This window comes from Drosophila grimshawi, unplaced genomic scaffold (genome assembly GCF_018153295.1).
Source record: "Drosophila grimshawi isolate 15287-2541.00 unplaced genomic scaffold, ASM1815329v1 contig_44, whole genome shotgun sequence".
In the NCBI taxonomy this organism is placed as follows: Eukaryota; Metazoa; Arthropoda; class Insecta; order Diptera; family Drosophilidae; genus Drosophila; species Drosophila grimshawi.
Genome location: NW_025063240.1, coordinates 1,036,413 through 1,060,000, shown reverse-complemented (window position 1 = coordinate 1,060,000; position 23,588 = coordinate 1,036,413). Strand labels below are relative to the sequence as shown.

The following is a 23,588-nucleotide window of genomic DNA, read 5'->3' as shown; positions in this document are numbered from 1 at the left end:
ATAGAATTTGTGACGGAAATGAGTTAATGCCGTTTGCCATGCCTCGACCATAAATGGACTATGTCAAACAGAGAAAGACTCCAGCTCTTACTCCACACACAGACAGAGAGCAAGAGAGAGAGAGAGAGAGAGAGAGAGAGAGGGAGAGAGAGAGAGAGAGAGAGTGGAGTTCGAGGGGGGGATTGGAGAGTGCGTGCAACGCCTAACAAAATAAGGTAGCAACGCTGCGTGCTGCATTTGACTTTGCATTTGCCGCTTGCATAATTATCATGCAACATGCGGCGAAAAAAAAAAAAAAGACCCGACAACTGTCGAGATTTGTGGCTCGAACGTTTTGTTGGTTAACGCCTGCCACGCGGTCGCTTGTTGGCCTAGTCACGCATTTCACGCACAATTTCCAGCGAGGGTCAAACGAAAAGTTGCCCGCACCAAATCGAAAATATTTCAACCCCAACAAAAATGTGCATAAAATAAATATGATTATAATAAATGACTTGACTAATATTAAATCTATTATTTATTTTACTCATATTACTGTTTATTTTTATCTATTTATCTATTATTTTATTTAAACATTCTTTCAGCTTGCTCCAAAAAAAAGAAAATGTTTTTTTGGCCAAAATGCTGAACTGCAATTTGGCCTGGCCAGTTAACCTGGCCAGAAGCAAAGGCTACAAGTCAGTCAGTCAGCCAACTACTGTTGTTGCTACCAGTTGCGGTTCAGCAGTGGGCGGTGGGCGTGGCAGAGCGTATGTGAATGGTCTTTCGACGGCATCCACTCCCGTTAGGCACAACCAACGACCAACAACCAGCAACCAGCAACAGATTACGTAGCTACCAACAGCCAACCACCCCCTCTCTTTGGGGGGGCAAGCACAGTGCCACAGTGCCACAACGTGGCGTTCATTGTCTGAGGTTAGTGCTGGAACAAAGCGAAACGAAAGAAAACCAAAAAACAAAAAACAAAACAGAAGAAAAATAAAAATCAGTTAAACGCCCGTCGGCCACTTTGCAAAGTTAACCATTTATTTTTATTTTTATTTCTATTTCTATTTTGGCTACCAAAGAAAACTCAAGCCAGGCCAAGCCAAGCCTGGCCAAACCAAAGCAAGCCGAAACGAGCCAAGCCAAAGCATTTTCCATTCCCATTCGACTCGCGTGTTTCAGTTGTTGCCGCTTGTTGTTGCTAGTTGTTGTTGCTAGTTGTTGTTGCAGTTGCTGGTTGCTGGTTGCTTGTTGCTGGTTGTTAGTTGCTGCTTGGGGCATATTTCGTGTTGCCTATCGCACGTCAAATGGCCAGCCAAAGCCACATAAATCAATTAGTTAGCGGGCGTCAGGGCGGGTGTGTAATTCATTGGCTTTTATTACACACACACACACAGACACAGCTCTATTCTTGACGGGGTTTATTGAACTCCATGGTTAGGCTAAGGCCACACTTACGCATAATTGAGTTAAAGCAGCAACAATCATAATCATTATAATCGAGTTATTCAGTTATTCAGATCCTTAACAAATTGGGCAAGTCTAAAGGAATAAGAATGGTTCCCAGCGGGAAAGGGGAGTCGACTTGAATCGAGGCTATATCAGACTATAATTACATATATTATAATACAGCTAATCATCGGATAAATAGGGGCTTCCTTATGAAACCCAGAAATGGAGGAGGATGTCACTTGCAGACTCCAGAAAACATTCTCAGCAATATGGAAACGAGAGATGACAAATTATATCTTACATATCTTGCGAGCTGGAAATGTGAGGTGTAATAAATCATGGTTCAACATATATTTATATTATTATGTGGGGATTGCACCGGGACCTACTCGATCCATGTGCCCCCTTCTGAGCCTCTAGCTCTTCCATCAGCCCCAGTTCCCGCCCGAATGTGAGAATCTTTGTTGGCTTGAGGTCTTCTATGTCTCTCAAATGCATATCATGCATTCCCAGGATGCTGCATCTTCTTCCAGTTAAGGCGACACATTCTGCTAGGATGTGCATCGAGGATTCCTCCTCTCTTTCACAAAACCTGCACAGTTCGCTACTCTATATACATATACCTAATTTAGCTAGCTGACTGCTCAGTCTACAGTGTCCTGTCAATAGACCGGTAAGTGTCCTAAGGATGATCTTTCCCATGGTTATAACTTGCCTAAATCGTCTGAGACTATAACCAGCCAGGAGACTTTTGGCCACTGTCTCTGACCAGCTCTGCTGTCGCCTCTGTCTCTCCTCATTTCTAAGTTCCAGTCGTATAATGTGTCTTCCTATGCCACAATACGGTTCTGGTCCTGGTCCTGGTCCTGGAGCTTCTCTGCCCCGTTCAACAAATAGGAAAAACTATCCTAAGCATATCAGCTAAAAGACACTTAATTTTTCTATTAAGTTATGTGGAAAATACAACTCTAAAAATCAGAAAACAATGTTTAAACACATCGAATTGAATATGTTAAAAAATTAAATTAAATCAAAACAATTTCAAATGGATTTATTAGAAGACAAGGAATAAACTCAGTTCAAATTAGACAAAATAGTCAAAAAGTTGAATAAATTAAAGTTGAATGGACGCGCAGCATTGCCACGCCCCCAAATAAATAAGTGAAGCAAACGTTTGACACGCTTAATTATGAGTTTAGTGGTTGGCCAAGTTGTTGTTGGCCACATAAAGCTGTCAACAAATGCCACACAGCATTTTGACTTATGACATCAGACAATTAGCGAGCCAAGGTGCAGCAGCAGCAGCGGCAGCTAACAAAAAATATAATATGCAAGCAACCAGTTGCTGCTGCAACATTTTGTGGCTGAAGAGGGGCATTTGCATTTGCAAAGTGCATTCAACTCGGCAGCAGCAACATGCAACATTAGCTGGCAGCAGCAGCAGCAACAGCAGCAGCGAAGAAAGCAAAGCAAAGTCAATGCACTTTGTTTGCCTGCCTCTCTTCCAGCTCCCGTGTGTGCTATGTGTGTGTGTGTGTGTGTGTGTTTGCTGTGTGTGTGTGTGTGTGTGTTTGCAGTTTTGTTGCGGTACTTTCATTGCTCAACAACAGCGACGTCAACGTGCATTCAACTATTTTGCAGCAAGCAGCGAGCTGCGAGCTGCTCGCGAGTTCGTTGACGTTGTTTCCCAGCAGATGTCGCTGCTGCAGCTGCTGCTGTTGTTGTTGCTGTTATTGTTGCTGTTGCTGTTGCTGTTGCTGTTGTTGTTGCTTTTGCTGTTAGCTTTTTTCTAGAATGTTGCCGCGCCAACTGAGCAGAGAAAGAGAAAGCACAAACAAGCAAACATGATGTTTGCCGCAATCATAATCAATTAGCAACATTTAATTGCCTGCCTGGCAACATGTTGCCCACTCGAGCCTATAAACATATGCAAATAGATTATTTTCTGTTTTTTGCCAACATTTAATTAGCAATAAAGCCAACAAGCTGTAGCCAAAATAACATAGAATTTATAGCCCAAGCAAACACAGTTTGATAATGAGACCAGCCACCCTCCACCCACCATGCAACAACAGCAACAAAAAGGGGTAAGTAACCTCGAATGAAAGCAAAGGCAAAGGCGCAAATGCCACGTGGCAGCAGCAGCAGCAGCAGCAGCAGCAGCGAATGACACTTAACTGGGTCAGCAAAAGTGGCAGCAGTCGCTAACCTCCCCCAAAACACACACACACACACACACACGTAGAGCACAACCCTTGCAGCTGCAAAAGTTGTCTTTTTGGGGGTTGATTTGCTGATGTTTGCACAGCAATACAAACACACACACACACATAGCACACACACACACACAAGCAGTTCACGTTTTACTATCACTCGTAGTTTTCAGCTTTTGTGTGTGTGCTGCTGCTGCTTTGGCTGCTGCTGCTGCTGTTAGCCAGCAGTTAGTTCATTGCACTATGCCCTCGCCCCAGTTGCGTACTCAATGTTGTTGTTGTTGCTGCTGTTGCTGTTGCTGTTGCAGCTGCACGTTCTCTTTGCCAGTTGCAACAACAAGAGCAACAAAAAAAAACAACAACAAAAATTGTTAGATAAGCGCCATTGTTGTTGTTGCCAGCTTTGTTCGCCTTAGCTGCTGGTGGGCGTTTGCCCAGATATTAATTTAATTTAATTCGTTTTTTTTCATTTATTTTTGATTGTATGTTATTCATTTTTTTTCTGTATTGCAGCACTAATTTGATAGTGGAGTGTTTAGGAATTGTGAGCGTATGTTGGCCTTGGTTTCAAGCGGCAAGTGTTATTTGTAATTGTTGTTTAAGTCAGTTGCAAGGCTGATGTAATGCCATTTGTTGTCTTGTCAACAGTATTTTTATTTGTTATTAAACCAAATTGAACCAAATCAGCAATTTTAATCAAAACGAAAAAATGTTCAATTTTGCGCTTTAACAGCTGTTTCAAATGAGCGCGCTACGCCTTTGCTCACTCTCACAAGCTGATTGCTGTCGCAAAGTGGTAGTTAACATTTTCGTTGCATACTTTTGCGCTGTTGTGTACGTGGACAAACAGTCCGCTAGATGGCGCACAGTGTTTGTTTAACAGTGCTACTCCACATTTAACAGCAATGCCAGAATTGGTTCTTATTTTTTGTGTCATGCATTTTGGAATATATTAATAAATATATTAATGTTTATATTGATGTGTTCATAAATTATAATAGATAATGCAGAGATTTTGTTAGAGCTGAGCGAACTGAGCACGTTTTGGTAGGCGTAACCCAAATAAAATGCGTTAAGGTTGTTGACCCAAATTGCAAAGTGCATTGAACTGTTTGTAGGCAAAATGCGACGGAGTTTGCGTATGTGTGTGTGTGTGTGTGTATGTGTGTGGGCGAGTGAGCAAGTGAGCCAATTATGCAGCATTCAATGCACTCGCACAGCTACAGCTACAGCTACAGCTACAGCTACAAATACAAATACAGATACAGATAGTATTGTAACTAATTCTGGTATATTTTATATAGAACAGTTTAATGTACGAATTTAAAGCACCCTCACAAATACAACAACATTTCCAGAACATTCAGCTGCAGACACAGACACACACACACACAGATAACAGATAAATATACATGTGAGGTCTTCCTCCACTCCCACACATACACACACACAGGCATGTAGGCTGAAGTCAGTCGTTCAAGTGCATGTCAGAGCATTAACCTCTGCTTACATATGTATGTGTGTGTATATAAATGTGTCGACTCTATTTGGGTCCTAGCACAACACCCATACAAATGCATTTTATGCATGTGCGCTCCCTCTCCCTCTCTCTCTCTCTCTCTCTCTCTCTCTCTCTCTCTCTCTCTCTCTCTCTCTTCTCTCTGTCAGTCAGTCGCGCTCTCTTCGTCTTTGTGTGGCTCTCATTGCATTGCGTTCGCTCTCTTCTTCGCCCTATTCACACTTTTCCAATTCGAGTGGAAAATCTGATTGCAGGCAGCACACAGAAAACGGGCAAATTAAGTGAAATGAGAAATGGGAGATGAGAGATGAGCAGGAAATGAGTGCACTCAAACGAATAAATTCATGCGCTGAATGGATGCATTTAAAGTATGAAATGTGCCCACTTTTAATTAATTGAAATCAAGTAAGTAACTTGAAAGGTGCTAAGATAAAACATACAATTAAACAACAAAAATAATATATAGACATCAAATTACTGTCAACAAAGTGCACACTTTTTGCAAAAGAAATGAAAAAAGATGCATTTATTCTATTTATTATTATTATTTATTATTATAAGAACTCCATTAAATATTTGAATAAATTAAAGTCAAGAAATAAAATACAAGAAATGAACAGAGTTGAATGTTTTAACTGTGTCAAAACACTTTCTTAACATACTTTATTTGGATATAGAACAGATATCTTCTCAATTCAATTCCAATTGGAAGTCAAAGGCAATATTTCCACAAGCAAATACCAAAATACGTATTTGGTCTCAGATTCTTAATTATCTTTTTGTTACTTGTCAAACTGTTTGTGTGTATGTACGTGTGTGTGTGTTCCTCTATTCTCATTCCCATTCCCGATTTCGTCTTCTTTCTGTACATTTCTTGTGTATTTTCTATTTTTATTTTTAGTCTTCCCTTTCACACAACACACATAAATTTTCCTCAAAATGCTTATCATTGCTTTGTTTGTGTTTTCTGTCTGTGAGTGTGAGTGTGTGTGTGTGTTGGTCTCTGCATTGGTGCAACGTCATTATCTTGGCTTGAATGATGTGCGCTTTAAAATTGATGCAGGTTAGGTTTGTGGGGAAATTCAAAAGTAGCATTTTCTACACAAATGACTCAGACACCAAAATCAGACGGAATACAACAATTTAACTTATGCAAATCATTCCCCAGCATACATATATATGTGTGTGTGTGTGTATGCACATGTAAGTAGATCAGAAGAAATACGTAGTCTGTGAAAATAAACAAACACAAACATAAACTTCAGGGCGTAACTACTACATAAATACATACATACTTACATACATGCATACATACATACATAGAAACTACACATGTTCACAGAACTAAATCGCTGCTGCACTCGCAAAGAGAGTGCAGAGTGTGAGCGTGCGAGAGAGAGAGGGCGTAAGAGAGCATAACACACTTGGCTCTCTCACAGCTTATGCTCTCTGGTGTTGTTGTTGCTGCTGCTGCTGCCGCTGCTGCTGCTGCTCTTGTGGCCCATGCTGCGCACGCTGCTTCGTCGCTTTGCTGACATTGAACGAGTTCATTCACATTTACACCAACACACACGCATGCTCGCACTCACACGCACACTACTGACTCAATCAACACACACACACACACTCAACTGCACACGAAAACTACACGAAGCATAAAAAAACAACAACTGCGCAGGCAGCGAAACTAAAAGAGACACAGCAAAAAACGCAACAACGAAGTAGTAAAAACGTTGCGTGTGTGTGTGTGTGTGTGTGTGTACTTGTTTGTGTGGATAGGAAAAGAATAACAACAAATGTACAATAAATAAATATGCTAAATAATGTGAAAGAATAATAACATGTTGTATAACAGGCGAATGGAGGGAGAGCAAAGAAAGCAGACCCATTCACGATGGGCAAAGGAGATGATAAAGGGGCAACCATAACAGAAATCACAAATATATATTCCACATACACACGGCCATGCATACTAAATAAAACGCTAACGTCAACAAATACATACAGACATATTTACCTATTTATGTACACACATATATGTATGTGTGTGTGTCTGTGTGTGTCTTGCCTTTATTTAATTTTTTTTATTTTTTTTTTGCCTCTGTTTGCTTTTTCTACGTTTTGTTTTCATGCTTAAATTTGGAGGAATTCTCGGAGACAGACCAATCCAATCCATCCCCATAACTTGGGCTCATAACACAAATTAGGTCATTAGGAATAACACACACACACACACACACAAACACAAACATTGTTGCCAGGTGAGGAACCAGTGAAGCTGCCAACAGCTATTTATACGGCTAAATGACGAGCTGCGTGAATATGACAACTTATGGCTTATAATATAATTTTATAATTATAATCGTATTTTTATTAATATTATAATTATAATTTCACATATTTGGCTCGTTGGTCAAGTTGGCTTTTACTCTATTCTATTGTGCTTGAAATTGAGCTCATATTAAAATGATAACATTATAAAATTAAAATCTTTAATAGCTATTCCTGCATTCTAAAGATGTTTTGTTTTAGAAGCAACAAATTACTAATGGAAATTTTTCAGAGCTGTATGAAACTGTCTTTATTTTATTTCAAAAAATGTCACAGCAAAAACTTGAAATTAGTCAAAAAGTCTCTTTGGTGACTATAAATAGAATTGAGATTAAAATAAAAGTATTTTTAAAAGCTTTTTAAGTAAAACACCCCGCTTAAAGTTAATAGCTCTTAATATATATAAATATATGTATATATTTTTTTTTATTTATATTAAATTTAATTTAATTTTTCGACTGATTTTAGATGACATTAAATAAATAAGTAAGAAGAAGGTTTGACTTCTAATAGAAATCTTAACTATTCCAGATAACTGTCTGACCAAAAGAATATAACTCAAGCAATGTCAAAACTAAGCCAACTCTAAAATCCAAATTTGAATCAGACAAATGTTTGCTCAATTCACACAAAAAATAGAGGTCAATAGACAAATCGAAGGCTGAGTGCCGATCAGGTGTTGGGGCCCAAGTCAGAGCCGAAAGAGTCATCTCTGGCCTGGGCGGAAGTATCAGCAAAATGACAACAGCAAAAGCAACGACGATGATGATCATGATCATGATCATGATGATGATGAAAAGAATGGCAAAAACCTCTAAATAAAACTTGCTTCCTACTTCTCTAGCCTACAGATTATTTTAAGCACGTGCGAAAAACAAGAGAGAGCGAGAGAGCAAGAGAGCAAGCGATCGATTCGTGTGCTCTTTTCGCACGCGCAACGCATGAAAACAACAACAACAAAAAAGTGCGTGTCGAACGAAGGGCAGCCGAAGAAGGCAGGACAGGTTTTTGACTGCAAGTTAGAGCGAGAGAGAGAGAGCGCTGCTGCTGCGGCTGCTGCGGCGGCTGCTGCGTCTGCTGCTGCTGGGACTCTGTGCCTTTGTTTAACCTTGAACTTCAAAAAGCGCGTATAAAGCTTTATTCATAGGCCTACCTGCCAAGCACACACACACACATACACGCAAGCATAGGCACGCGTATGTATGTATTTAAATTAGCGCATCTGTGTGTGTGCGTGTGTGACTGGCACATTGATAAAAGAGACGAGCTACTTAATATCATTACACACACATACACACGCACACACAGACACATGCTTGCTCAAACTGAAAAACAGGCAAGCAAAAAAACGTACCAAGTTTGGACGCTGGCTGCTTTGGTCAAGAGAAACAAGCAAGCAGAAGTCAATGAACTTTGCCAAAAACCACCGAAAGATATTCGCAAAAAAAAGAAAGAAAAACAAGAACAAAAATCGTAATAAAATAAAATTGGAAGCAACGAGAAGTCTTGGAAAGTTTGAAATTTCAGACGCGCAGACGTCGCCAGGCAGCAGCCCACAAGACTGAAACCAATGCTGTACAAAGATACATATATATATATATATATACATACAGCGAACGACAAAGGATCGCGCCACAGGCAGCGAGGCAGAGAGAGAGAACGAAAGAGAGCGTGGGGAAGGTAGGGGGGGGGGGGAAGAGAGCTGGCAATCTAGAACTGAAACTGGCTGTTAACCTAATTCAAGGACGTCATTGAGACATTATTCCCGACTGACTTTGGCGGCAAAGCTGCTGTTTGTGGAATATAAGGGAATAGGGCAAACTACTTTGCCAAGGTTATTATGCACAGACTGATTAAGCGAAGGGGTGCTCGCCGAGGGAGGGGCGCTGGAGCGGAGCGGCGGGGAGGGAAGGGGAGATCGACATTGGACTTTAAGCTTGGACTCGTTGCGAGCGCAGTTGAAAGGGCGAATGAACTTGCGGCACATTTTCAATGTCACAGTGTGCAAAATGCCACGAAATGCGGCTGCTGGTGGTGGTTTCCAGGATATGTTTCTGTTTCTGTTTGTGTGTGTGTGTGTTGTACTTTTGATTTATTTTATTGCGACGCAATTTATGCCAGGGGGCAGACAGGCGTTGCAGGTTTAATGTCTGCAACGCAATTGCCAAAATGCAAGGACACAAAGCCAGTCGCGATTTCCCCCCTCTGCCCCCTCTGCCAAGCATCCTGCTCCCTGCTCCCTGTGCCTCTAACAACCCCTATTCAAGAAATGGGAAAAAAAGGACGAGTTCAAATGAGTTCAATGTCAGACACGGTTTTATTGGTGGTTGATTGCTGCAGCTTCTGGCCACACGTGGCAGACACACGCTAATTTACCACCCACCCAGAAAGGCAAAGGGAGACTTGTCAACTTACCTTGCAGCCCTCGCAGGAATGCACGCCGTAATGAAAACCGGATGCCTTATCACCGCAGACGCGACACAGCACAGTGGTGCCATCGAATTCTGCAAGAAAACCAGAAAACAGAACAAATATTGATTAATATGTAGAAATAATTAATTAAAGTTTTATTCAAACTATGTTAAATATAACAGCCTATTACTTATGTTAATCACATGGTTATCGATATCGATGCTGTGCTCGATAACACAACCATCATCTCCATGTAGAAGAATACATCAAATAAGCAAGAGAACTGCGAGAGCGCGCTGCACAAAGAGAGCGAACGCTGTTGAAAGAGAGCACTGCTAAAGTGCAGTTAAAGTGCACTTAACATTGTGTGCATATGTAATGACAACTAACATTTATATTATATTAGTGTGCAACTGTAATTACAATCAACATAACGTTATTCATATTATGCTTCTTCTCTTCTTTGTCTTGTCCGTCAAGTTTGATAAGCATATTAAAAACAAATTCAAAATCAACTTCAACTAAGAGCTGAGAATAACTTGCAACTTTTACTCTTCAATGCCAAAGCCAATGCCAATGCGGCCGAAGAAAGTAAGCACAGACGTAATACTTTCTTTTCAAACGGCAAGAAGAAGATGAAGATCGTGGCCAATGCCAATGTCAATGCTGGCAACGAAAAATACGAAGAAAGCAGCAAAACAAAATGGGCAACTTGTTGTGTTGAACTTGAGCTCGTTCTCGACCAAACACAGACGGAGCGAGAGACAGAGATACCAAAATAGAGCGAGCGAGAGAGAGAGCGAGCCAGGCCAAGACAATTGCAGGCACAACAGCAAGTGTTACGTAACTTTCACCGCAAAGTGTTAAAGAAAGCAGCAAGAAGAAAGTAAACAAAGCAGAACAAGAATCTTGCGCCGGCAAGAGAGACAGCGAGAGAGAGAGAAACCCGTCAAACAACTTTGCTTTGTCGAATCGAGTGGAGAAAGACTTTCTTTGTCAGCGTCAAGCGAGTTGCTCTCAGTCTTTTTCTCTCTCGCTCTTTAGCTACCTTTCAGCTGCCATCAAATAAGCCAATTATATATAATTGATAAAAAGCTTTGCATAGCGAGAGAGGGCGAGAGAGAGAGAGACAGGCAAGCAGAGGCATTCCTCGCATTGTAAACAATCGTGTTTTACAAGAAAAAGAGAAAAACAAAGAAGAAAACAAAACAATTGCAAAATGTTTGCACGCTCATGATCTTCACGCTGCCATGGTCATCATTAACAACCATCATCATCATCATCGTCAGCATGATCATCATCATCATCAACATGGAAGACGTCGCGCGTTCGTGTAGCTGCACACACACATACACACATGCATACATGCATGCTTATGTTTACACATACACGCATACACTCATACACACACACATGCATATATGCATAAATATGTATGTTTCTGCTGTGTTTTGTTTCTGTGCCAGACACGCTTCGCGTCTGCAGTCTCTGCATTTACTTGTTGTTGTTGTTGTTTGCTGTTGCTGCTGTTGTTGTTGTCGTCTCGACAAGTTCACTGACATTTTGCACTGCAGATCGTTGCACTTTTGCTGCAGCCCCAAGCAGCTTGTGCGTGTGTCTCTCTCTATATCTGCATGTGTGTGTGTGCGTGTGAAATCTTTATCGATCGCTGTAAAGCGAAACACTTTAAGAGCTCTAAACTTGTCTACGGTTCCATTCTGATTTCCAATCTGATGCATTGTCTACACTTGAAGCTCACAGTAAACAATTCAAATGTAAATATAAATATAAATAAAATATAAATAGTTCAATATACAGCAAATTGATAAGCTCAGTTTGCCAATAGCTGTTATCAGCTCACTTCCCATTTTCGACTTTATGAATATTACATTGTTACCGCATCGAAAACATTTATCAGTATAATAAACATGACTAAACGGGTTTTGTCGATTGGCAAATCTTTTGAAATTGTCTCAAGGGGCGCGACGAGTTTTTTGCTCACAGAATTACACTTACGAGCCAAGTACTCAAAATACACATAACACATACACTGTGTCAAGAAAGTATTTTGACACAGCTAAGAATTATTCTTTTGTTTTTTTTTACTACATTTTTCTATAATTCTGTGGAGTTCTTAGAAATAGTAAAAGAATAAAATAAAAAATCTAAATAAATAATAAAATCTAAATCTAAATAAATCTAATATTTATTGTCTCATTATTATTATTTTCTTATAATTTTACTTAAAAAAAAAGAAAATTATTTTCGCCTTGTTAAGAAAGTGTTTTAATGCATCATAAAATAAATAATATTTTTTCATTTCTTTTGTAAATAAAAAGTACTTGATTATTGTCTAATGATTTGTGCTACATTTTTCTAGAATTCTGTAAAGTTCTAACTAGTTTGACATGATGTTGTGACGTCAGCAGCCTCACAGCCCCCCTTCAGGTACATTTGTTTGTAATATATATATATATATATATATATATATATATATTGCTATTGTTTAAACATTTGTATCTTTATATATATATAAATATAAACGACTCGACTGTCTAAAATACAAGGGATTTCAGAAGGTTTCCTGGATTGGAATCTTAAAGCGACTCTTGCAGCTAATAATTTATTCTTTATCCAAGTGCAGAGTATCATCTCGTCGATCACTTCTTATAATTGATTACTATAATAATTACATCTAAGACTCAAACGCATTTCACAATTTCACTGTCTACATATAATGTCTATATATTAATCAAAATAGATTGTTATTGGTTTTAGCTGGTTTTGTAGCTCGTTTTTTCAGATTAGGCTAGGAAATGACTCAAATTGACTTGTTCATAATTATATCTCAAGTTCCAAAGCATTTCTTTAGAATTGTATTTTATATATATATTCCACATTTCAAATTTAGAATACAAATCTTTTGTTTTTGTTTAGATTCGAGCTGATAAGCGACAAGTTTGGCAAATGTCTGTACATATATATGTTTATATATATATATATATATATATATATATGTATATATATATATATAACTGAAAACGAGTACAAGCTGAGTGCGAATATCTCTGGTTACTATATACACTTTTTGTCATTTATTTGTATATGATATATGACGCTGGCAAAGAGAATTCAGCAATTGCTTCCTGGTTTCAAACAGATCAAGTTTGCTTGGGTTATTTTATTGGCGCACAATTTGATTTGTGTTTTTTATCATAAGATCATATGAACATAAAATCCGTTTGTTTATACTGAGCAGGAGAGATATGTATTAATTATGGTGTTGGATTGCTTGAACTAAAATTACGGCTAGCCAGTAGTAGTAGTAGCTGCTCGAACCGGTTCTCAAGCGGTTCGTACGTTCTTCTCCCAGCTGTTGGATATTATTGTGTTGTCTGTCGAATTTGCGTAGGCCAAATCTAAACTCAAGGACGCCGTTGGCATTTGTTGGCTAAAAACTGAATAGTCGAAAAAACTGAAATCTATGAGTATTATCTAATACGCACAACACTCTACACACACACACACACACACACGAGGCGACCTTGAAAGTTTCATTCACTTCACACGAACACAGCAGGCACACAGCGAGAGCGAGAGAGAGAGAGAGAGAGCGAGTGTGTGTGTGAGTGAGTGAGTTAGAGCTGGGGTGGGGGGAGTTGGGCGGGCGGCACTATCAGCTAGAAATACGCCAAAAGAACAACAAACAAACAAATGGCAGACCCAAAAAAATAACACTCACACACAGCATGACTTTTGTGTGTGTGTGTGGAATACAAACAAATTAATTCCGACAGCTGAAAATGTTCGGCTGACTTGCTTGATATGAAACACACTCACACACACATACACTGATAGGTGCCGAGAGAGAGAGGGAGAGGGAGAGAGAGAGGTGTGTGTGTGTGCCTTGCCATATTGGTAATGTTCTGAGTATAAAACTCTACTAAATTAAAATTTGACATTGAAATTGTGTTTTTTTTTAGCTGCTTGTGTGTCTGTGCGTGTGCGTGTGTGTCTCATGCTCTCTCGCTCGCACCAATCTAAATCAATAAATAAAAGTTTAGCGCGTGTTGCCCACCACAGAAGCAGAATGAGAGCAAGTCTGAGTCTGAGCGAGAGAGAGAGAGAGAGTGCTGTTCTCGCTCTCGCTCACTCGCTCTCTCTCACTCGCTCTCGCTCACTCACTCACTCACTCACTCGCTCAAATGCGGAAATGTTCGCACAGGTTTCGCAGTCGGACGCAGTTCAACGTATCTTGCAATAAAATTCAGTTTTTGAGCAAATTTCATTCCGTTTCGTTGCTGCTGCTGTTGTTGTTGCTGTTTATTTTATTATTGGGTTCAAAAAACGCAGCTGAGGTCACGCGAATTGAAATGCGCCACCTTGTGTGTAAAGTGGGCGTGTTCCTACGCCGCCCATTATCGCTTGGTTCATTGTATTACAAACATGTGCGTAACCAGAACAGCCGAGTGTCCAGTTTCCAGTTCGAGATACGAGATCCGAGATCGGAGATCGTAATACGTTTCAGTTGAATACGGTTAAACATTCGGCATTTTCGTCACTTTCGTCATTTTGGTCGGTTATGCAATTCTCGCGTGCAATAATTCAATTCAAATTGATGACTGGCAAACAAAATGCGTCCATTGACTTTGCTCTAACCTGCCACTGCCACTTACTGGACAGCTGGTCGGGCTGGTCGGTCAGATGATCGCACGCCAATTGGGCGTGGGAATAGCCGACAGAGAGAGAGAGAGAGGAGGAGAGAGATTCATTTGGGCAGCTTTTCGAGTAGATTTCTGTTCAATGGGAAATGAGCTATTGTTGCATGCTTCAAATTAGCTTTGTAGGGTTAAGTCTTGAGGCTCAGTTGGGTTAATAAGAATGACTAATTTCAACATATGAAACGTCGTATCTAAGTTAGTTAGTTAAATGACGGTGCTTACAGAGTTTTATATTCTTTGTGAAGTGTTTAAAGAATTTGAATTCAAATTAAATGGTATTAATCACCAAGTAGAGGGGAATATGAAAAGTCGTAAAATCGATTTTAACAAAGACCAAAAATTGACCAAAATAAATTTGTTATTATTCTCAATTTAATGAATAATTTATTGAATTAATAATTGATGGCTGCATGTGTTGATTACACTTAAAAAAGTTTCGCTCCAAGTCCCAAGAATTATCATTACTTGATTGACATAGACATGACTAATAGTTAAATATATAAAGGATCTAAGTTTGTGCCAAGTTTAAGAATTTTAAATACTTGCATTGCAATTGTTGATTATGTGACTGAGAAACATTTAAATGTTGCACTTCAAAAAGTTAATCTCCTCGTTGCAATAGCCCAAAATAATTTCATAACTTTTAATTCGATCAATCTGCAATGGTATTTCAATTAGGCTCAGCTCCCAGGTAAAAGTCCCAACCAACTAAAGATAAACAAACAATCGACGCTGAGAGCAACTCTTGCTTTCAACAATACCACATTACATATAGTTATATATATATATATATATATATATATATAGATAGATATAAAAAGGGTTTTACTTTCGATTCGACGCGTTTCACTTTTCCAAATGCCTGAGCCCCCCTCAATGCAGAGAATTAGAGATCCGGAGATCGGTCGGTTCGTTGACCGCTTAATAAATTTCTAAAATGCACAAATAATTGTGCCAATAAAAATAAACACGACGACGACGACGACGACGTTGCTGATGAAAACTTTCCAAGCAAAAGTTCAAACGCCGCCTACGAAAAACAAAACTTAAATGCAAAAAAATAAAAATAAAAATATATCGAAAGACGACGAAAAACGAAAAACGAAAAACTGCAAAAAGCAAATAACTTTTCTTTTGCAGACAATTGTAGCGAGGCTTCGGCTTCGCATTGACTTTCACCGACATTCAGCAGAGCCAAATGCTGTCGGTTGGGGTTCGTGTCTCAGGGAAGCCGAACACGAACACGAAGCCGAAACTGACACCGTGCCGAGCCAAGCCGAAGCCGAAGCGAACCGGACGAGCGGTCGAAGAGACGGACAGACGAGCAGACGGACGAGTCATTGCCGTTTGCCAAAGTAAAAATGTCAAAGACAATTTGACAGCGAATTTAAATTAAGTGTTGCATGTGAGGAAGGAAGGGGGGAGGGGGGAAGGGAGGTAGGGGTGTGGGGGAATTAGCATCTACTCACCAGAGGAGCTTTGGCGTTGAGTTGAGCTGAGTTGAGTTTAGTTTGAGCTGCGCTTTGGCCATAAATTGAGTGAGCATGCGCAGTGAAAACGAGAAATGCATTTGCTTTGCTTTTCACTTTCGTTTTCGCAATTGAAATTAAAAACTTGGCTAACGGATGCATTTACAAATGCCAAGAGCCAACAGCAGCAACAACAACAAACACAAAGCATATCAAATACACACACACACATGGACACAGCTGCACTCTGCTGGGTAGCAATGAACTTGGAAAATCGCGTTCGCATCAAATGCACAATTTGCCCAGTCGCCCAGTTTTTTGTTTTTGTTTTTGTTTGGAGAAATGCGACGCCGGCAGACACATAAATAAATAAAAGTTAGAGAAGAAGAAGACGCAGAAATAACAACAGCAACAATAACAGCAACAAGGCGACACATAATAGACGACATATAAACATTACATTTGACTTAAGGTGCGGACAAATTTCACTTTCGTTAACAAGGCATGAAATGTGACTGGAAATGTGGTTTAATGTAGACGAGATTTTGGCCAGCTTTTCAAATTATGATATCAATTTGAAATTTGATATTCAATATCAAAACCAAACTCAAAAATCTTTCAAATCACAACCATTTTAAGGAATGTGTCATATTCAAAGAATTTTATATTATAGCCAAGTCTTTAGATTTTTCTAGTTAAGTACTTTGCAGATTATCTCTCGATAAAACATTTTAAGAAATATATTTGCATATTTAAATTTTAATATGATATTTTAATAATAAATTTATTTGATAATTATATATTATTATAGTATATAATTACGTAGTATTTAATTAAGTTTTGTTTATAGACATGTTATTTTGATTGATTTTTAAATGAAAGATACATTTTTAGATATATGTAAGGAATTTGAAGAGTATGTCTCATTATTATATACAACTATATTTATTATATATATATTTTTTTTCTGAAAATTGGCTTTAAATAATGCATTTTATATTAAATATGCATCTTCAGATGTGAGCGTGTATCATATGAGAATTATAATTATGTAATAAAGTATATATAATTATAGTTATTTTATTAATTTGTAAATTTTTTTTTTTAATTCTCCTTGGATGCATTTTATATGGAAAATACATCTTTAGATGTTTCTTATGAAGCACTTTGAAGATCAAGTCTCAAGAATGCATTTTAAATGAATTAAATAAATAAATATCTAATATAATATGGTATATGATTAGTGTGTGAATATTATCACAGTATTAATAATGATGTTCTAAGGAAAACGATTACTTTACAGTTGCAGTGCCAAAATCAGTTTGTATCTTAGCAATTGACACATTTTCAAGATTTACACTTAGTGTTGACTGCATAATATTTCCCATTGAGGGGAGCAGAGAGAGAGAGAGAAGGGGGGGGGGGGGGGATTACCTTGACTCATCGCTTGAACTGAGGCTCATCATCGGTGATTTATATAAATGAGTCTCAACTGGTTGCTTTGATAACTGGTGCAGCCGACATAAAGTGCATTAACTTCTTTCGTCACAAATGACGCCTGACATTGGTACAGTTATTTTTAAAATTGTCGCTGAATCACATGCATATATATATTGATATACATATATATTCTATATGTGCATATGTAAAAAAAAAAAAAACAACACAAAACAGAAAACATTAAAGCGAGTTAATTGAACTCACTCGAACTCCAAGTATTTTCAGACTTGTGATTTGAGTTGCTGTTGTTGCTTTTGTTGTTGCTGTTGCGTTTGCTGTTGCTGTTGTTGCTGTTGCGTTTGCTGTTGCTGTTGTTGCTGTTGTTGTTGTTGTTTCTTTATTGTATGCGGAACGACCTTGTTGGCTGAGTGAATGAACGACTAACTGACTAACTGACTGCAGAATTCGGAAGCGTTGCTTGCCTGCCTAATTAACATGACGTCAATAAGTCAATACACCCATTAGGCCTTAGCCTTAGCCCCCGTCAAAATGCTTCCGCGCCTCCAAATATAGGCCTATATTGCAAATGTGCTTCAAAAGTCCAAGGCTCTCATTAAATTAGAGCTCTTGTGCAAAATTGAATAGAAATTCGATTTTAATAAAAAATGGTTTTGATTTCGATTTTAAAGCTCACAAAATAGTGACGAGAATCGGATGGAAATGTTCCTGCTCAATCAAGGAAGACTTCTCCACAAAACAACATTTTCTACAGATACAGATTTTGAAAATATTTCTATAATTTTAAATAGATATGTTCTCAATTTGAATTAATACTCGTATGATGCATTTGTACTTTCTTCAAGTCAAAGAAAATTAATCTGGGAAAGAGCTGCTTTTACTCGGACATCATTTTCGATTAAATTACATTTTGTTTGCCTGATTAACTGAGATATCGTCGACTTTGAGTTTGTACTTTACTTAAATAATGGAAAATAAATCTAAGAAAAATAAATTCATTAAACAATTTAAATTCCCTTTTCTTGTATTTCACGAATATGATAAACATTCAGGAGTAATTCAGGTATTTGGAAGTTCGATTACTCATTATTTATATAAAATAAATATAAAAATAATTTAGATGAACTTTTCTAGTTTTAATCAAATATGAATAACATTCATATGATAAACATTCATATGGCAAATATATATTCTCTTGTATTCTATTTTATTCGACTGGGCAACTGAGAGATCTCGACATTGAGTTTGTACTTTATTCAAGTCGTAGAAAGTAAATTGAAGACATTTTGTGCTCTTTTCTAGTTTTGCTCAAATATGAATAACATTCAGGTGATATTCAATTTGATTCGCAGGTGAGCTGGGAGGGATCGAGAGGGTCGACTCACCAATATTTAGTTCGGGCTCGCCTTTCACCGAGCTGGCGACAGTTGTATCCATAACTGGGTAGGATTTGATATACTCTGGTGTTTGTGGACGCGAATCGGCTGGCATGACCACAATGGCGCCATTGGGCTGACCCGGAACAGGGCCCAAATGATGATGATGGCCACCATTCACATAGCCATGATGAGTGGCGCCCTCTTGCGCCTGGTGATGATGATACATGGCGGCGGCCATGTGATGATGGGCAGCGTGATGAGCATGACTCGCGACTGGCGATGGATCAAAGTGCGACTGGGGCGGCAGCTGTGTGGGTTCGGTGGTGCTGACCACCACACTGGAGCTGGACTTGTTCACATAGATGACATTGCTGTGGGGCATCTTGCTGGCCACGCTGGGCACACCTGTGGACGGCACAGTATCCATTTCTGTGACAGGTGCGACCTGGCGCTGATGGTATTCCGACGTTTGAAAGATGACAGCTGAACTGCTTGTGCTTGTGCTGGTGCTGCTGCTGCTGCTCCCGCCACTAGATGGCTGCTGTGGCTGTTGTTGGCTGCCAACGATCAGTTTGCTGTGCTGATAATAGGTGGAGACGCTCGTGTTGGGCGGCAACTTGAGCGCATTCTCCAAATGGGATCGGCCAGCGACCATCAACTGAGCACTGCTCGTTGTGCTAGATGGCGCCACCTGGCAGATGACCGAGGTGGTCTTGGCGCCGCCTGTCGACTCCATGGGCGATTCCATGGCGCTGCTGCTGGGCTGACAATCGGAACTGTCCGCGGACATTAGCATTTTGTTATTGAACAATGCGGAGGACACTTCACTTGCTACCTAAATTTATATATATCTATAAATGGTTATGATTTCAGGCTTATTGGGCCTAAACAGGCATTGTTGCGCTTGCCCAAAAACTATTATTATTATTAGGTATTTCAACACTCTTCTCACAGTACACTGGGCATATCCTTCGGCTACTTTAATCATTTATTTAGTTGTGGCAGTAGTCACTCGAGGGATAATGGATAATGGATAATGATATATTTGTTATTTATTGTATTCAATATGCATTTGATATTTAACCGCAATGTGCGCAAAGCGAACGAACGCGCGACGAACGAAAACGAAGCACGACAAACAACGAAAACGACGACGATTAAATGACGGAGCAACGACGATCTGCTCGTTGCGATGTTTCAACGTTGAATGAAAGGAAAATCAACATTCGCGTTGGATCTTGTTCAGTTTTCGGCCACTCGTTCGCATGCTCGACCCTGAGAGCGCGAGAGAGCAACCGACAGAGAGCGCGAGAGAGAGCGTCGTACTCTGCTTACGCTCACATGCTCTTGAAAATGATTTAACATGTGGCGGCGGCTACAAGCGTGAAACCAAAACAACATCAACAAGAGCGCACGTTTGTGTGTTTGTGTGTGTGTGAGAGAGAGAGTGGTAGACTGAGCGCAAAAAAGAGAGGGATCCAAGTGACGAGCTGTTGAGGGTGTTGCTTAGAAAACAACACGCACACACACACACACACGCACAAGTACGCACATAGAGCAGGCTTTAGCCACCCCACCGGAGACTTTACCTACCCTGGCAACAGGCGGACTCGCGTGGAGTGAAACACATGTCACACAGATAAACCGATAGTAGCCGGCCCGGTCCCAAGGTAAACGCCGCTCAGCGGTTATTGTACTCTTTTAGCAATGATTTCGTCGCTTTGCGAATGAAAATGATGATGACGACGATTCCCCCATTGCCAACATCAATAAACAACATAATCATCACCATCATCATTATCATCAGCATGTTGGGTGTTATTTATTTCGCTATAGTTCATGGCGCCTCCGTTTTGCAAAAAAAGTTCAATATAACTTGACTAAGTTCATGCGCTTCGCAGCAGAAAAAAAAAAATTAAAAAAAAATGCCTGCTTCGGTTTTTGAATGCAATTTATTTAATTACTACTTGTTGCGTGTATAATTGAAATTATATCACACACAACACACAACACACAGAGCGGTGCATTGGCTTCTACCCGCCGTCGCTGCTGTTGCTGTTGCTGCTGCTGCAGTCATTGACATCGTGCCGTTGACATTTCAAGACGAATTGTAAATAAATATTTACATACTCGCTGCTCGCTGCTCGTTGCTCGCTGCACATGATCAACCCGTTGGGCCCGCCTAGGTCAATGTGGAAATCGTTTCCTGTTGCCAGCCAAACAGCCAAACACAGCCAACCAGCCAACCAACTCCAAAATGCCACGTGTGGCCAACGTTCGTTCAATCGATCGATCTGCTTCTTCTTGCTCTTCTTGCTCTTCTGCTTTTTTGATTATTCTGGTTTGATGGTCGGTCTTTTATTGGCCGTCTCGGTCCAAGGTTAAGGCCTCCTCTTCGCCCTATTCGATCCGTCTCGCTCCCACATTGTTCCACTCAGCGTTTGCGTGGGTGTCCCTCGTCCAAATCGAAAAGACGAAAATATCTTCGGGCGAGCTATTTTCCGAAACATTTTCGGCTTTTCAGCATATTTGTCGGCTGACTGACTGGTGGTATCTAGAAGGGGGAGCGGTTTGTTGTTCCTTAAGTCTATGGCATTTTAACGACATGTTTTTGAAACAATACGAAGAAATACAGCTGCGAAAAAATAATAGCACCACTCTCACAAGAAATGTTTTCAAAGGTGTCTTATTTAAATTTGTAAGTTTCTAGAAGCACATGAAGCCTCTTGAAAAAAATGAGAAAGAAAATAAGCATAATTTTATTCACCGTTTTCAACTTATTTAAGAAACTTGATGAAAAAGGATGAATATCAACGTAGAAACAAGCAAGAGCGTCGCAGTCGGGCCTAACCGACTCTGATACCATAAGTAATACCATCTGATAATAGGAGCCACAGACCAGGGTGGGTGAAGCAAAGAAATGCCGATCCTTGCAAAAGATATTTTGAAATCTTCCATCCAAGTTTGCCTTTAAAACTGCGGCAGACAAAGGCTTTTGTGAACTTTGGGTGCGGGAGTGGGCGTGGCCGAAAAATATATTAGAAGAGTTTCTAGTAACCTTCCCTCCAAGTTTCGTAACTGTAGCTCTAAAATTACGGCAAATTGGCTTATAAATTGTGTGGGATATATGCTGTTATCGATTTCAAATTCTAGGGGGTGGCAGAGGTGGGGGTGACATATGCCGATCTATGAAGGAAATCGCCAACAACCTTCCAACTAAATTTGGTGACTGTAGGTTTGAAATTATGGGCGATATGTGGGTTTATCGATTTGCAATTATCGATTCTATCGATTTGCTCTTCTCCTAGTGGACCTAACACGGGCAATGTACTATGATACCCTCGGGATCAGATAATGATATGAAAAACATAAATAAATAAACAATTTCCATAGAAGTGCGTGAAAAGTTGCTAATATTTTGTTCGCTTCTTCTTGGAACTTTTCCCTTCAAATGGAAAGCATTGCCAAGAGTAGCAAGTAGTAACTTTAATTTATGTATATATACTAAACAATATATTGAATAATATATATAAAATTGAAAAACTAACAGTTTGTTCTTTAATCCGAAGTGTTGCTATTCTTTTGCTCGCAGCTGTGTGTCTGCTGTTTTCCATTAGAATTGTGGGTGTGTTGCACACAGACTAAAGAGACACCCAATTGAGGATGGATGTTCCTTGTGGTGTGACACACATAACACAGGCAACACAGAGTCCTTAGCGAATGGAGGCAATGTGTGCCAAAGAGTTGATCGGATGAACAACACATCAAATGTCAACAAACCTTTTACGAAAATAAGCATTCAACTTCCTTATTAATGCAATTTCAATAATAACAAGTTCGTTTAAAAATAAATGGGCAGACAAAACGAAAGTGGCATACACAAAAGATAAAGAAAAAGAAAACAAAATGAAAGAGAAAAAGATACAGAAAATTCAACCAGGGGCAAGCAGGCAGGCAGCTCGACAAACTCTGGGAGCCGTGGAGCCATGGAACCATGGAGCATGGAGCATGGAGCAAGATTCGGTTCAAGTGGAGGTCAAGTTCAATGGATGCAAACGAAATTGGTTGGCTGCTGAGTTGTTTGCTGTTGCTGTTGCTGTTGCTGTTGATCGCCGCGTGCATTATTCCAATCACTGCTCAATTTCCGAAGAGTTTACAAACCGATTACGATTACGATTACGATGTGCAACGTCATCTTTCAGAGCAGCGCACAGCGCATCCAACTTTCAGCTGCGTCATGAACAATGCAGCGCCCCAGTCCCCTCCCCCCTCCCCCCTCTCACTCCCTTCTCTTGCCCCATCAACGACGATCAACGTTCGCTGCAAGAGGCGAATGGACGCTTGGCAAATGTCATTGGCTTTGGCGGCTCAAAGCGCTGCTTATCCCACATGGGCCGGGCCACAGCCCGGTTACAGCCAAACAACCAAGCAGCCAGGCAGCCAAGCAGCCAACAGGCAATGCAGTTATCAGTCGGAAAATGGGAAAGTGATGACTGCAAATCAAAGTCCAAGGCAGGGCCTTCAGCCACGAAACTGTTGACCGATAATTGAAAGAGGGTCAAGCTTGAAAAGCGACTTTGTGTTAGTGGTGCAAATGAAATCACAGCTCGAACCCATTAAATATGGCTGAAAAGGGTATACTGGTTATG

At 39.8% G+C, this 23,588-nt stretch overlaps 1 protein-coding gene across 1 annotated transcript in view; it reads right to left on the bottom strand.

The window, feature by feature from the left end:
* Positions 1 to 19,750, bottom strand: part of LOC6558537 (ecdysone-induced protein 75B) — a 59,248-nt gene extending 39,498 nt beyond the window's left edge. Inside the window, exons 1-2 of the mRNA XM_032735639.2 lie at positions 18,946 to 19,750; positions 9,916 to 10,004 (exon numbers count right to left, since the gene is read on the bottom strand). Of these exons, the coding sequence (XP_032591530.2) occupies positions 9,916 to 10,004; positions 18,946 to 19,735 (879 nt within the window). The 5' untranslated portion in view covers positions 19,736 to 19,750. The remainder of the gene's footprint in view (positions 1 to 9,915; positions 10,005 to 18,945) is intronic.
* Between the last annotated feature and the right edge of the window lie 3,838 nt (positions 19,751 to 23,588).